This window comes from Mytilus galloprovincialis, chromosome 7 (genome assembly GCF_965363235.1).
Source record: "Mytilus galloprovincialis chromosome 7, xbMytGall1.hap1.1, whole genome shotgun sequence".
Taxonomy (NCBI): domain Eukaryota; kingdom Metazoa; phylum Mollusca; class Bivalvia; order Mytilida; family Mytilidae; genus Mytilus; species Mytilus galloprovincialis.
The window spans coordinates 28,600,667-28,617,462 of record NC_134844.1 but is presented as its reverse complement, the minus strand read 5'-3'; the positions used below and the strand labels follow the sequence as shown (position 1 = coordinate 28,617,462).

The 16,796-nt window shown below is 32.3% G+C and overlaps 1 protein-coding gene across 2 annotated transcripts; it reads left to right on the top strand.

Moving 5' to 3' along the window:
* The first annotated feature begins 7,405 nt into the window (after window positions 1-7,405).
* On the top strand, window positions 7,406-16,354 carry LOC143082701 (uncharacterized). Of its 2 annotated transcripts, none has more exons than XM_076258515.1 (4): window positions 7,406-7,493; window positions 11,101-11,327; window positions 13,969-14,094; window positions 16,028-16,354. In XM_076258515.1, exons 1-4 carry the CDS (start codon window positions 7,490-7,492, stop codon window positions 16,169-16,171), a joined length of 501 nt encoding a protein of 166 aa, XP_076114630.1. In that variant the 5' UTR covers window positions 7,406-7,489; the 3' UTR covers window positions 16,172-16,354. The 2 variants fall into 2 exon arrangements, with proteins under 2 accessions (XP_076114630.1, XP_076114631.1); XM_076258516.1 differs by having other exon boundaries at window positions 16,014-16,354.
* The last annotated feature ends 442 nt before the right edge of the window (window positions 16,355-16,796 follow it).

The window sequence follows — 16,796 nt, the reverse complement described above, 5'->3', positions numbered from 1 at the left end:
GTATGCTAGGTGTTAATGATGAAGGGATAAATCAACACGTAGGGTGGGGCACAAAAAAAAACATGGTTGATCATTATGCCAATGTAAGGAAATTGATAAGTCCTAAAGGACTGACCTCAATTTTGTCGCAGCTGCGGAAAATTTAGGGAAGGAAGTTCTTCTTTTGATAAAGTTTCAAATCAATATACTGGTTTGAGCAAATTGAAAAGTTTCAGTTTCAATTAGTTATGATTGTGTTGAACAAAAGAATAATTAAGAATGGGAAAGCTTCTTTTTTATAAGTATTGGATATGTTTTATGGTAATAGGTTGGAACATTGCATAAGGTTTTGTATTTAGCCAGTCAGTCACGTCAAATCATTTCAATGAGACCCGTTTATACATCGTTGGTTTGTTGAATCCAATATCTTATATATGAGAGGAACCGTTGTGAACTTGTAATATTCCACTATTCCAAGTTACCCCTTTCGGTACCTCGAATGTATAAGATAACGCGGTCACTCTTGGTCTCATCGTCACTCAATTGGAGGTCATAGTTAGGGCATGATCGCTATGTGGATCGAATGCATAAGCGTTGCTGATTTAGAGGTCATTGTGTTTAAAAAAAAAAAAAAAAAAAAAACGCATAATACATAATACAAAAAGCTAAAACAGAAAAACAGGGGAAAAAAAGAAAAGAAAAAGCTCGGCCTGTCACAATGGTTTTATTACAAACTTTTGTTCCTGTTCGTTTTTAGAGGTGTTCGGATATTATGGGTTTTGAATATGATATATTCGGTAGGTACAAAAATAGACATTATTTCGTTTTCTCATTTGGTGTGGTACGAAACCGAAGTTGTAACGATTATTGGAGATTGTAAAATAGATGGTGAAATGGCCACAAAAAAAAAAAAACAAACAAAAACAAAAACAAAAAAAACAGATTACGCAACTTTGGGACTTGTACTTATTTGAACCTTTAGATAGGCTGTGCTTGGTATATAGCATGAAGCTTTTGGTATTTTATTTTCGGAACTGAAATGCGCATGAAATATCCAAACAGCTTCAAACTGAACATGAGATTTAGCGATCGTTTAACACAAATACGAGTCTATTAGAATGTTATGTGGTCAACTAGTTATTTGAAGAAGCCAGATGGTTAATATCTGAGAACCAGGTAATAGTTTGTATTAATTAGTTCACTTGATTCCTTTCACCCCTTTTCAAACCTCTTATGGTTTGTTGAATCCAATATCTTATATATGAGAGGAACCGTTGTGAACTTGTAATATTCCACTATTCAGAAACGAATTTGAATATTAATCATGACCGATTACTTTTTTTGATATCTTTAAAAACCTAAGGCAACTAGTGCTTTTATGTCTTTTATCATGCGATGAACACAACATTAAAAAAAAATTCTCAAAAATTCCTTTTCACCAGTATGTAAAATTATTCCATATTTTTCTACACCTGATTCATCCCTCAGTTTGGGGAAGTATGTTCAGTTGATAATGTATTTTCGGTCCAATCACACTGTTCAGATACAGTGACCTACGTAAAGATCAACGCAAATACTGGAATGCAAATAATACCGTGCTACCTTTAACAGGTCAGGACCACTACCTTATATAGAAATGCATAAATTAGCATACTTATGTTCTCGCACATGTAATTATTTATTTACATGTGACGCAATTTATTTTTACCTAGGTTTTTGACCAATCCACCAAATGAGTCACAATGCATGATGGACTACTACGTGTTTACAATCAACCAAGAACACGTGTTATTTACTGAAATACAACACATTTTTTCGTGCAATGCGGGATTCACAATTTCGCTTAGTTTTTCATTTTGTGTATCCTCATTTATAGTTCGTGATATAAAGTATTACTTCCATGCTCAGATTAACGAAGAGTTGTTTCTATGCGAAGAAAAAAGAGTTTGAATTACCCGATATATAGCCATTAACATGTTTGATGATGGCACAGAGATTCCATGTATTTGTCCACCAGAAGCAACGAAACAACAGCGAAAAAACACAATTACCCATGAGACAAACTTACTGGTGTAAAGTAAGCCGTCGATAAAATGCAGCCGGTGCTGATATTCAAGAGTACAGCAATGTTCGTATAGATAATTAAAGGCAAATGTGGGATCCTTGAATTTTGTGTTCGTAAAAAAGGCGAATAAATATTTACATACATGGCAGTGTTAACAAAATCTATAAATATTTTTGTTGGTCACATTTCAGTATATGGGACTTCTAAACTGTTCCCTTTTTGTTTTAAGGTAGTGAAATCAGCAACTGTAGTTTCAGTTTGTTCTTTTTTTAACGGGCTCGGACATTTGCCAAACTGAATAAAATCATTACAGCTGATATCTTAAACCTGCAAAGTAAAACTTTGGTTGGCTTGCTTGCTTTGTTTGTATAGTTGTTTATACAAGCTTTGAAAATAAGATTGACATCTTTAAACAATATATATATATAGGCATAGTTTAACTTGTATATTTTATATTTTGAACAATATACAAACAAAGCAAGCAAGCTAACCAAAGTTTTGCTCCACATGCATTAGGAAATCAGCTGTAATGATTTTATCCATATGTATGTGCGACAAGGTGGAAAATTTGATATGTTTTGTGAAAATTGCAGCGTTGGATCTATAATAAAAAAAGAAGATGTGGTAAGATTGCCAATGAGACAGCTGTCCACAAGAGACCAAAATGACACAGAAATTAACATTTATAGATCACCGTACGGCCTCCAACAATGGGCAAAGCCCATACCGCATAGTCAGCTATAAAAGTCCCCGATATGACAATGTAAAACCATTCAAACAAGAAAACTAACGGCCTTAATTATATAAAAAAAAAATGAACGAAAAACAAATATGTAACACATAAACAAACGACAACCACTGAAATACAGGCTCCTATACAATATTTTTTTTATGGGATAGATTTCTTGTCCTTTTATATATTTAATTGGGCCTTTTTTTTTCTTTTTTCTTTTTTTTTTGGATTGTTTTACACAAGTAATTTTTGGGTCATTAATAGCTTACTTTTCAGCATTGGACCTATGACTGCTTACTTTACTAAATTATGTCTTTGTTGGAAAGATGTCTCATTTGGCACTCATACCTCATCTTCTTATTTCTATATACAAAGCACGTTTTAGAAAAAAAATATGGTAATATGGCACCCACTATGATCCAGAGACTTTTAATATTGGAGATATTTTACATATGTCAACAGGACAGCAGCCGAACGATAAAAAAACCTCTGAGGTATCTTTTGTGATAAAATTAGCAACAAACGGATATTATCGATGGATGAAACTATAAAAAATGTATTGAGCTATATACCGTACCCGCTCAGTGGCGGATCCAGGGGGCGGGGGTTCCGGGGGATGGACTCCCTTTTTTGGACGATCAGTGCATTTGGATGGGGACATGTAGTTGGAACCCCCTCCCCTTTTGTCCAGGGTTGTGACCCCCTTTTAAAATGGCTGGACCCGCCCCTGCCGCTTTCATAACACTTCTTTTTAGAATACTGAATATTATGATGTTCTTACTATTAGTTCAAGTCCTGATAAAAAATAAATACACATTCAGTACAGAAAGAAGTGTTTCAATGAAAGTTTCGTGTTTATCTAGGCAGAAATGATTTTGCAATGACATTATACAGGGTTAAAAGAGCTTAAATGATTTTCTTACTGGACAGTGGTCACTTCATTGGATATTTCACTGTGTCATGTCGTGAAATTAATGCAGGTTCAATTCATAACAATGCACAAAACCGGTTCAACTACTTTTGCAAGGCGAAAAAGAAAGTCGAATCGTGAAGCCAATAAACAATATTTTTTTAATCTGAGCATGCAAATTGAAGATTACGTTATACATTTTACATTAAATATATTTGCAGAATAAAAACTTTGGTAATGAGAGTCCCAGACAATATATTAATTGACTGTTTTCCCACTAATTCCACGTGTTTTAAGTAGTAGTTTACTCGTAGTAGCCCACAATGCATTGTAGTTCATTGAGTCGATTGGTCAGTTTTTCAAGGCCATATTGGCCTTGTGTTTTGGAAATTACTATGCAAATATATTCTGACGTCAGAAAATCTAGAGTTCTCGACCTGTTTAATTGCACCTTCATAACTTCATAACTTTCATAAGAACTTTGGGACAGAACAATTATTTTCACGTTTTTCTGACTATGATCATACAAATACTATGAATACAGTGTATTTGCTATTTTATACAATCATTTCGAAGTTTTCTATCAACGGTGGTCACTGATGTATTACATAAAGAGTCTCTTTATACTTAATCAGTGACTATCGTGGAAAGTAAACTTAGAATTGATAGTTAATAGCAAATATTTCAATAATAAGCAATTTCGCAGATGGATGTATTCTAGTATATATTTAAAGTTTTACTCAAACCATCCACATACATGTAGAATTAAAAATACCTTTTAATCTAGCGACAAGAATAATTACCATTATTAGTACATAAATATTACGCAATAACAGATTGAAACAATTAAAAGTGTACTTAAAAATACAATAATAATTAATATTACTTTTACTGTTTACTTTGCTTTTGGTGGTATCCATTAGACGTGGCTCTGTACTTATACATCCCGTTATTGTTCTATGATAATTTTTGTAATCTTGTCTTTCATTTTTGCTAATATGTTTTATCTATTTGCATTTGTGTGATTCTTTGTAACATATGGTGTGGCTCTGTACTTATACATTCCGTCATTGTGTTATTGTTCTATTATAATTTCTGTATTCTTGTCTTTCATTATTGCTAATATGCTTTGTCGATATGCCTTTTTCTGTTTCTTTCTTTCTTTCTTTCTTACTTATACACTCCGTCATTGTGTTATTTTGCCATGGTTAATGTTTGTTAATATATTTGTTTGGTTCTAGAGTGATAACACAATGTTGACTTCTGTATCCCTATTATTGACATTTTTACCTATTGTGTCTGTGTTTTTTTTTCACACATCGTTGTCAACATATGGAATTGTATGCGACAGTCATACAAGTGAGAGGTTTAGCTAGCTTTTAAATCAGGTCTCATCCACCTTTTTCTACATAAGAAAATGCTTGTACCAAGTCAGGAATATGACAGTTGTTATCCAATCGGACGACGACAGACGACGGACTTGAAGTCTTTCTTCCAGGTGAGCTACACATTTCGAACTGACTGTTGGACTTATTTTTATAAAAAAAAACCATCATTTTAACGTGATAAATTTATAACAATTGAAAAATAAAAAAATATTTGTTTCAAAATACAGTTTGTCAAATTTGATCAAAAAATATTCACAACGATCTTTTTAGAATACAACTGAAACTATTGATTTATTACAGGAAATGCAATTTGATTCCCCTCTCACTTACTTGATGTTTTATTTTTTGTGATAGAATAATCAATTGCTCTAGGTCAAATATCTCAAGTGTGTTATACAATCAAAAAAGCTTTAGAATTTAGAGGGTAGGTTAGTATAAAAGCCTATTGACAACAAACCAGTGAGCAACACACATCTTGTCAGTATAATCAGAACATATAACAAACTCGGGTCAGGAGGGTGAATAAAATAATATTATCATATGAAATTATGTAAATTTATGTTTTACCGCCAGAAAAGAAGTTTCTGTTTACCTCCACGACTAGTTGGCGGGATTGACGTAAAACTTTTGGAATAATGGGTAAATATTTTTTCAAATAATTTATTAGCATTGATATGTAGTAAGTGTAAAATTTTTATACTTCACCAGCTACTTTTCCCTTTCTTCTTACTACAAATCTTGATGCAAACGAAAGAAAACAGGTAAAAGGCTGAATAAAGCATGTTTATAAAGAAAAAAGACTATCTTCATTATATCTTATTTTTATTGTTATTTTGATCGTTATGGTATTATGATACTGTTTGACAACATATTATATTTAAAGAAGAAAATAGTGGCATGTTAAAGATTTTACCATTTTATTAATTTATATCGTCGAACAGAATATTTTTCTTCTTCAAAATTACAAATCTTGTCTAATTCGTCTCTGAAAAAACCCCGAAATTTGTGGAATTTTACAATTTGTTGCTGTCGTCTATAACGAGTAAGGTTATGTATTCACATTTTCCTAATTGTTTAAATCGGGTTGTCGTTGAAGACAAGCCTTTAAAAGGTGAATTGATCCAGCAATTCGAAACCAAGGTTTTTAAAGTAAGGCATAAAATCGTCATTAAGGAACAATGACTTCAATAAGTCGACTAATGATTAAGGACAGACTTACTTTTTTGTGCATGTGATTCTAGTCTTGATGATAATGTTTGCTACTTCAAGATTCTATCTGTTTAATATATTTTTCAAGATAATAGGCAATTCAAAACAAATTAGATCAATTCGCGATTAAAGGTCAATAACTTCAATAAGGTGTTAACTGACGATTTTAACCATGTTGACAATGTTTTATTATAAATGATTTTGTAAATTTATAATTGGTATCCTATTGTAGCAACATACGTGTGCCTAAGGAGGGGGGGGGTGATTTAATTGTATATCTTTTCTTACTTATTCAATTTTTGTATTAAAAGCGGATCTCTATCTATTATAATTTACAAGATAATTGAACCGAATAGTCCAATCGTTTAAATGCGTTCACTGCGACAACTCCATTGACGAGAAACTTTCGGTGATGGAGGTTGCTGAAATCATTCGATTTCAAGATGAAAGGCAAGAATAAAAAAAAAAAAAAACCAAACAAATAATGGTAAAATTTGTCGTTCATTGACGTAAATTTTATAAAAGACGTTTGAGTAGTTTAAGAGGAGATGATCCTTTTAAACGGTAACAGACGACGGACAATGACGAACGACGACGGACGATGAACGCCTTGTATTAACAAGACCTTACCGTTGCTCTTTGGACCAGATTAACTGAAAAAGTCAAATTTTCTATTAGATCTATTTAAAAAAAAAGCAATTTGACATGAACAATTAACAACAACTCCAAAGGGGCCATCATTACAACAGATATTTGATTCAAAATACAGTTTGCTTTTAATAAGATTCATCAAAAAATTAACATTTTCACAAAATTTTGTCAAGATACCTAAAAAACTACTGATGTATAACATAACAATTTGCCGTATTTTGATCGTTGAAATTTCAATATAAATAAAATGCAAATGAAAAAGGTAGAATATTTTAGTTTTGTTAAATAATATCAATCAATGATGTTAAAACACAGAAGTCACGCAAAGCACATTAGATGTTAGAGAGATAGTTTAAAAGCCTATTGAAAACAGACTACGCACAAACATTTTGTCTATATAATAAGGAAATATCACATGTGAGGGTCAGGTGCGTGAACAAAAGAAATATTTTCTTTTCGAATGAAATTATGTTGATATATCTTTAACATAAGAAAGGGTTTTTCTGTCCACTTCCTCAACTTGGTAACTGCCTTGACGTACACGTGGTTGAATAATGGGTAAATATATTTCTTTTTATCTATAAGCAGTGATATATATGTAAGTTTTCTTACTACAAATCTAGATGCAAACGAGAGAATCTTTAAAATGCCAACTGAATAAACATTATAAAGAAGAAACATTGTGTTGTCATACGGTAGAATTGCCAATTACCCCTATTTATATTGCCGCATACATTATTTTTTCTAAACAACCAATCGTGTTTAATTCGTCTTTAAATAAAAACCACCAAGATTGTTTGAATGATCTAAAATAGATTTAAAACCCCTTGATAACGGGCTGCTGCTCACAAAGAAGCTATTAAACCACGAGTTTCAATGGTGGAGTTGAAATCGTTTCTTCTTAAATTTTACGGAAGCCATCACGAGTTGATTGACTGTTACGGAATATTCGTTTCACATATGATATCGGCTATGTTCCCTATGTCGTTACTACAATCCTCTTCCTTTTTCACTATTATGACCTACCGAATTATACTTTTTACCGGGTTTGTTATATTATTAGCAAACCGAAGGATGTCACATGTGGAGTAGGAACTGCTTACCCTTCAGCAGCACTATAGATGCCACTCAGCTTTTGGTTGTGTTCGTGTTGCGTAGTCTTTAGATTTCTATGTGTCATAGGGTGAAACTTTGCACATTTATATCTTATCTAAGATCGGTATTTAATTGCCCACATTAATTTTCTATAGTAAAGAGTGTTAAATATTTGTAAATGTATTGCTTTAATGAACTTTAGCAGACTGTCTGATTGACCGTTAAATTTAATGTATGATGCAGCTGTGTTTTAACTGTAATCATTTATAATTAGAAACCGTATAATTTATGTCTCTGTTTGTTTATATTCTGTCCCTATAGTTGTGTGGTCTGGGGATGAATGACTATTTTATGTGTGAGAAAGTGATGAAAGTAGTGAAGGCCTTCACGATAATAAAAGTTGGTAAATGTTGAGATGCGGGAGAGTTGAGGATAGTTAATGAGAGTGAATGGATGTGTCAATATATCAAACAATGTAAATTAATTGAAGTGTATATTTTTGAACCTGTTTATAATAAATATGAATATCTGGACATGAGTCTTTAAAGCCAGTGCCTTATAACAGCTCCGTGACATTAGCTGTGTCTTGTGTACTATTAATTTGTCTGTATGTCTTTTTCTGTTTTAGTCAAGGCGTTGTCGGGTTGCTTTCGATCTATGAGTATGAATGTCCCTCTGGTATCATTCGCTACGCTTTTACATACGTGTCATCGGTTAATATTGTACCACCGTCACAAACACAGAAATTACATATGTGCAAGTTTCAATAGCCAACTCGTTGTCAATCGCAAATATCCGATAGTAACTCGCTGGTTTGCGTAAATATCTCGTTACACATGAAAGGAAAAGAAAAACATGACATGTGAAAAAACTGTTGGAAATAACTTGTGACGATCTGTCAGTAAACTGCTAGTTAACGACACATAACCATCTGTAAACTGCTTACCAGAATCCGATAATGGCTCGTCACAATCTTTTTCAACGATATATTGGGGTAATTTTTCTTTATGTTTACGGATTATTTATAGATTATTACATGCGCTTATGATTTAATCATGGTCGAGTTTACGAGTGATTTTGTCATTTTACGTGTAGAAGTAAATATTTAACGAACAAATTCTTGCGAACAGTTTTTTTTTAAAGTGCTTACATTGGTATAATGTTTAGTCACGCCCGTGATTCCAAATATCAGAATATTCTTACATATCAACATTTGTGATAGGTTAATAAGCCAAAATCGTAACATTATACTAGTTGTAAAAGAACACATGGTTGTCAAGTTTAAGTTAAAACCAGCTGTGTTAGATGATATTTAGCTATTTTAAACAGATAATTGAGTCAGGTGAGAACAGTTGTTTTTATGATTGTAAAGGGTCGGAGGAGGTAAACATGAGATAGACGTTATTTGGTTGATTTATTGAAGAACAAATATTCACTTTAACCTCATATACATATGGTCAGTTGATTGGAATTATACAATAACAGTTTTCAAGTTATTTTTCGTTTGGTAGTTATACTAATGCAAGTGTTTTGAATAAAGTATGTTACAAAGACTCCGTACAAGTTATTTCAATTTAAAACAAAACTGTTGAAATACGTTAAGCGTAAGTGATAGAGCATATTGTGTTTAGATTTGAGTTCCTTGGTTCACTGTGAGAAAAATGAGGTCAAGGTCAATTTTGGATTTGGCTTGTTATTACTATTTTAAGAAGCCGTATAAGATATCGAAAACATATTTTTACTAAATTGCTATATGCAACATGTGGTAACACTCACATTTTGATTATAATGGTACTTTTATATCAAATGAGTGTTCTCTGCTCTCATATTAAAAACTTGCTTATAGTGTTTGAAACAAATTACCATATATATGACAGACTAAGGGTCTTTCGATTTGAGGTCGTTACTGTATGACCGTGAAATTGAAGTCAAGGTCAGAGGTCAAAGGTGAACTTGACGTTCTTAGATTTATATTTATACACAATAGAACCATGGGACTTCTTGAAAGAGTTGCAAGCCATATTATCTTGAAAAGCAAACCAGATTGGACCTTGTGTGAACCGGAAGTTACTATTGTATGTGCTTATTCAACGTACATATATATCGAACCATATATTTTTGGAATCAAACTATCATAGAATACCCATACTGGAAATAACACATTATCTCCCTTATTCAGCACAAAACTGTATCAAAAAGATATATGTTTGGAATCAGATCATAGTTAGCTATCATCTGACACTGTAAAATGCATGTTTAGTATAATTTTTTCATATCAAAATACATTTGTTTTGTGAAAAGACCCTCAATTGTCTAAACAACTGGGTTTTTTTTATTGTTAAAGATGTTTTTCTTGTTCATTTACCATATATCATGTAAATGTGTCCTGTAATACAACTCCTTAGATTAGTTAGATACGTATCATAACGCTATCTGCTTGAACCTATAATAAAAAGTTCCAACACAGACTTTAGACCAATTCCCGAAGTTGAAAATAGAGGTATATTTAAAAATAAGCAAAATAACTAGGGCATATTGAGCAGGTTACTTCAGCAGTCATCGGCCAACTTTCACAGTCTAGATAGGCAATTGGTGAGGTTTGGATACACTTAGTTAAACCCACCGCAGTATGTGCCTTTATCAAAAATATAATGGAGAATGTTTCATGATAAAATCGAAAAGCCTGAATGTAGGGAGAATCTTGTCGGTTAAGTGGTCAAACTAGCATGTCATCATTTAGGTGCTGATATCAAACCCACCTCTTGGATTATTTGTTCGACTATAATATTAATTGTCTAGGATTGCAAGTTTTATAGGCAAAAGTTGGTGGCTCTCTCTCAAGGTAAGTAAACAAAACCAATACAAGCTAACCGCCATGAAATGGTAAAAGTTTGAGAAACAAAAGAAAAAGTTAATCAACAATAATTACTCTATTAATCAATATGCAAAGCTATAGTGTTATAATCACAAACAAATTGTATGAAAAATATTTTTATTGTGCATAATCACAATCACATTTTGACTTTTGAAGATTAATTTAATTAGGTGATAATAATTTAAATTTTTGCAGCCCAATCTTCAAACTACGATAAAATAAAACTGAATGCAAATAGGGCCCAGTCTTATCCATCAATCAAAGTCCAACAAGATGAACCTGCTCCATCATCAACTTATTACGAAGAAGATGAACAACCATCACATATTTTACTGGATACGCCACGTCTATATACCACAGTTGAACATATAACTGTTGAAACAGATTTTTCTTCAACGTACAGTATCGATCTAGATCAAACTGTAAGATTTCTACCTCCAAAGTTTTTGATTTGTATATAAGAGGGGGTTGACAGATTTAAGGGAGCAGGGGAATGAGGGGCGGGAAACGGGAGCTAGCAGGAGAGAAGTGCGAGTCATTAGATGGAAAGTTCAAACCAGTGGAAGTGGGGTGAGTAAACAGGATATGGTGGGAAAGTTTTTTGACTGATTGTCGAATGGGAATAGGCGGAGGAAAAAGTAAAATCACAAAAATCATGAATTCCAAGGAAAATTCTAAACCGAAAGTCCCTAATCAAATTTCAAATTCAAAAGATAAAACAAAAACAAACAAATGGACAACAACTGTCATATTCCTGACTTAATGTAAAAATTGGTGGATTGAACCTGATTTTATAGGTTGCTTAACCTCTCACTTGTATGCAGTCGCATCAATTACCATTATATTGACAACGATGCGTGAACAAAACAAACAGACATATCAGGTCAAAATGTCAAAAAAGGGGTACAGCAGTCAACATTATGTTATATAGACATAGCACATTAGCAAAAATGAAAGACAAGAATACGAGAATATCATAAAAAAACAATAACATAATGACAGGATGTACAAGTGCCACACGTACCTTAATCACAATAAAAACAAACAATAATTGAACAAAGAAGCACAGAAAGGCATATATCACATTTAACAACTTCATTCATTGCTTTAACATTGACTCTGGCGTAAAATTGCGCGTTTGACGTCAGAATGTAAACGTCACACAGGTAGAGATATAAAATAAAATTTGTCGTTCAAAATGAGAGCAGAAAAAGGAATCAGGAAACCCCAGTCTTCATCATGGAAAATATACATGGATGAGTATAAAGTAACGAATTCACTGAAGCAAATAATGTGAAGTATAAAATGACATTTTAGGTTCTTACGGCTTATTTTTGTTCAATATGAAGTTTTATTTTTTCTGTTTCCTGGTTAGTTTTAACATGTCTCCTATGACTGTTTTCAATATACTGGAATGTTATGCGACTGTCATACAAGTGAAAGGTTTAGCTAGTAAATGACTGTAACAAGTCAAGATTATGACAGTTGTTAACCATTCGACTTAAGTTTGACCTTCGCCATTTGATTGAATTTTCCTCGGAGGTCGTTATTTTTTTATTTATATTCATATTAATTGAATGATTTGTCTGTTTGGATTGATGGTGTTTCCTGATTTTTTACGTCTGTCTCAAAAGAAATGTAATTTCTAACAAACTAGCAGCGCTTGTTATACACAGGCTCCTGACTTTTGACAGGCACATAATGAATTTATCGGGGTTCAACATAATTGTGAGCGCCCAAATCCTCCCTAAATCTGGGATAGTAATGTTACAGCACAACTAAGGAACAGACTATACATACCATTTCGAAAAAGACCTATCCCATAAGAGAGAAGCAAAACAGAAAAAAATCTAACATAAATACAGACGGGATTGCGGAAGGTATTTATCCATCCCTTACCCCTTGACAACAAAAAAGGCGCTAATTATAGATCTAAGAGTACTCACAGTTACTGACACCTAGTTCAAAGCCAATAACAACTTATAAAAAAATCTTTTATTTAAGACTAAAATATCAATCAGTACATATCCTCCTCCTCCTCCTCCTCCATCACAGGTATATCACCGTCTAAAATAGTTATCAAAGGTACCAGGATTATAATTTAGTACGCCAGACGCGCGTTTCGTCTACATAAGACTCATCAGTTACGCTCAGATCACAATAATTATAAAGCCAAACAAGTAAAAAGTTGAAGAGCATTGAGGACATGTGAGTAAATGTCGGCAGAGTATTTGGAAAATATTTAATCATTTAACAAAAATATATAATCATGATAACGGCATGTTCACCCTTCAAAAGCAGAGGTGTGCTCTACACATAATAAAAGGTATTCATTTACTACCATACATTGTTGAACTATACGATATGTCTATATTTCAACTCTCTCACGACATATTTTCGCGCGTTTAGACCTTTTGATAACAGAAAATGTCCTATCAATTTTCCGATTGTGTCGTTTTCTGATTGTGATATTCTGACTTAGTGTGGACTCGCATGGTGGATGACGCAAACATATCAGTAGACGCTGAGCAGGTTGACTGCTTTTGGAGGTCAGGTTTAATATCACCAAATCATGGTACGTCACATCATACCGAAAAGGGTAAACAAAAATATTCCCTTGAATTTGACAGTTGTATGTAGTTTTCATTGCAGTAAAACAAATTGTGTCATAATTATATCTTGGGTTTTTCAAAGCAGCATTATTTTTATTTGGTGGCTCTATAGAAAATTTTGGACATTTAGGGTTACATGGTTACTAAAGCTTGCATGTATACAGAAAGAAAAAGGGTGAAAATTTGATTAGTTAACTTCAAGTAGGGGTTATTTTTTTTATAATATGAAACATTATGAAATTTTTTTTCTATAGTACTGGACAGGATACAACTTTTCGCATGTGAAGTATATTTTATTTGAAACAAAGATCAATTCTGCACGATTTTTTGAAAAGTACAAATTTAACAAGGACTAATAGGGGAAAGTCAATGGTGGTATTACGCCTTCATGTTGTACCCTTGGTTTTCTTATCGAATGTATAATGCTTACTTTGATTTTTATCTTTTACAGCATATTTGCTGTCAGTGGATAGATGAAGATCCACCAGACAATTCCAGTTATCTTAGTCTAGCCATTTTTGCATGTTGTTGTTGTAACTCTCTACTGGGTTTTGCTGCCATCATTGAGGCATTCCAAGTAAGTGTTAAATGATTAATGTATCATCATTTAATTACATTAGATGTATGATTCATTATAATACGTGATTCTGATTGGCTACACTGCAATCTCGCGTTATTCCTTAAGCAATTGCTTACACAATAAAAGTAATCATTCATGATGACACGAGGACCCACAATAGAGTGCACACGTAAATTAAATTAAAACTTGATAAAATTGTGTTTTCATGATCCTTGATAAAAAAAAATGTAATTTTCCGCGCTTCATACAAAATGTACTTCGGTCAACGCTGTTCACCCCAATGCAGTTACAAAAAGAAGCATTCAATTCTTAATTAATATTGAAGAATCTAGGATGAAAAGCTGTAATTAAATCTTTCGCATACGGTTTTCTACGATTAGATCTTTAATAATTGGTGGTTATTTAATAAAATAAAAGTTGATGAAAATGTTGAAACAAAAGATGACTTTACAATATTTTAATCATGTCCTTTTTTACGATGTTGTCAAGATTTTGTTCAATTCACAAATTAGAAATTAAGTAATTAACGTTATAGAGTGCTGAAATGGTAAGATAATAAAATTTAAATAAAAAGATGACACAAATCATCTAATAAAAAAAACCCAGTTCAACAGTGAGTAGTCATGAACTCTATACAACTGTTTACTCTCGTGGTAAAAATACATTATTTTTATTCCTAATTCTATTTTATAGAAGTTAATATAAATTATGTTTAATTATTGAAAAACCTTATCTTGCTGAACATGATTGCAGGAAACAGTTTCCCTACATCTGTTATAACACGATTTCAGTTATGTTAATATGTATGTTGTTCTAATTTTCTGATTATAATGTGTATTACAGCTTTTTCAGAACATAGTTTAAAACACAAAATGTGTTTACATTATATTCAAATCAAAATAGCACTCAAACCAAAATAAAATAAATCATCGACTTTCAGTGTTGTGTAAAATAGATCCTCGGTTTCATTGCAAAACAAATTGTTATTTGTCTAAAAATGATAACGAGAGGTATAAACATTCATTCATAAAGTGTTTTACTTTGTTTTGAATAAAGCTTAAAAAGATAGAAACGTCTTGATTTTACGAAGAAATAACAGAAAACAATCTCTATGCTAGAATATCCTTTTGAACTATATATCTCTCCCTTGCTATGTTAAAAAAAATGAGTAAATATCCTCATTCAACAAATATATAACTCCCGTATGAATTCGGATCATTAGTAGAATTGATTATGAAATAATAGTTGCAGATGGATGTTGCTCTATTACAATTTTCAAGATAAAAACCAAAACACGTATACAAGTTGTTTAAATGTACATTGTAAGGTCACTGTCATAAAAAATATAACTTTTTGTATAATGATCAGAATCTGAGGAAGGGACAATGTTTACAGAGCCCTTCAACTGTTTTGGGCCGAATACCAAAACGGTTTTTTCAGACATTGACCTAATAATATATTGAAGCTTAATAAAGATACACATAGGTGAGAAAATTTAACACAAAAATAAAAACGAAGCTTGGATCCCTTAAAGTACCCCAAATAGTAAAGAAAAGCGACGTGACATTAAATCGACAGTGCATAACATATCATTTTGTTACTATATTTGGTAGACAAACACAACTGAAAGTATTCTAGCAGCAGTATAGAAATCATTATATAATAGTAACAACTCCAAGAATGAAATGTCCGGCGATTTTAACCCCTGTGGTGTATTGAAGATTATGCATTAGAGATAATTTTAGATTTAGCTATTTATTTTTGGTCGTTTTCAAGACAATAGATCAATTGATAAAATTCGTTATGTCAGGAGTCGATTGAAGATTTCAGACATTTTAGTTAGCAATAAATTTTGTCATACTGCTCATTTGTTGCCATGAAATTCTATCTACAAACTTCTCCATTAAATTTAATAGGATTTCTTTTGTAGGCATCCAAAGCAAGAGATCGTGGTGATGTTATTGCAGCAAGAAGATTAAATAAGATGGCATATACTTTGATAAGATTTTCAATTGGTTTTGGAAGTATTTGTCTTATTGTTTCACTGTACACAATTCTTTTTAGTATGATATAATATAACAAACAGTGTATATCTGAAAACATTTTCATAACAAAACATTAGTTTATCAGTTATTCAGTTAAAAATTGTAATACATCTGCAGAGCATACGTTTGTTGCACTATAATGCATAGTACAAAATCGTGAATCAAAAGTCTTTACATTGATTGAAAGTTGTTAAATAAAGTTCATTAAAATATCATCAAAGGAAGACAATTATTTATTGAAATCTAGAAATGAGTCCTAACGGAAAACTGTCTGCAGCATAAGCTAGGTACAGTAACAATAGCAGGTGTCACATACGTGTATATTTTAATATCAAATAGATAAAAAAAAAAAAAAAACTAATCAAACACTTTTGAAAAGTGTCTCATGTTTCATGAGCATTAACATTTGGCGATAAATCATGCCAGGAATTTTATTGCAGTACCTTGGCATTCAGGATACAGTCTAGATTATTCAGATCTTACTTGTAACCTTGTTTAAAGCTCCCCTATATAGCAACCTCTTAACGCTGTTGTTCCTAGAACATAATTCTGCTAATAAGCAGGGTTTTTCTCTTTGCAAGGAAACAACAAGAATTGACTCTCTTTTGGCAATGAATTATTTGCCAAATGCGAACTCTATCACCGAAGATTTTT

Coding starts and splice junctions, on each gene's coding strand:
- LOC143082701 (XM_076258515.1), top strand. Junction 11,328..13,968: donor GTATCGATCTAGATCAAACT/GTAAGATTTCTA, acceptor TATCTTTTACAG/CATATTTGCTGTCAGTGGAT. Junction 14,095..16,027: donor CCATCATTGAGGCATTCCAA/GTAAGTGTTAAA, acceptor TTTCTTTTGTAG/GCATCCAAAGCAAGAGATCG.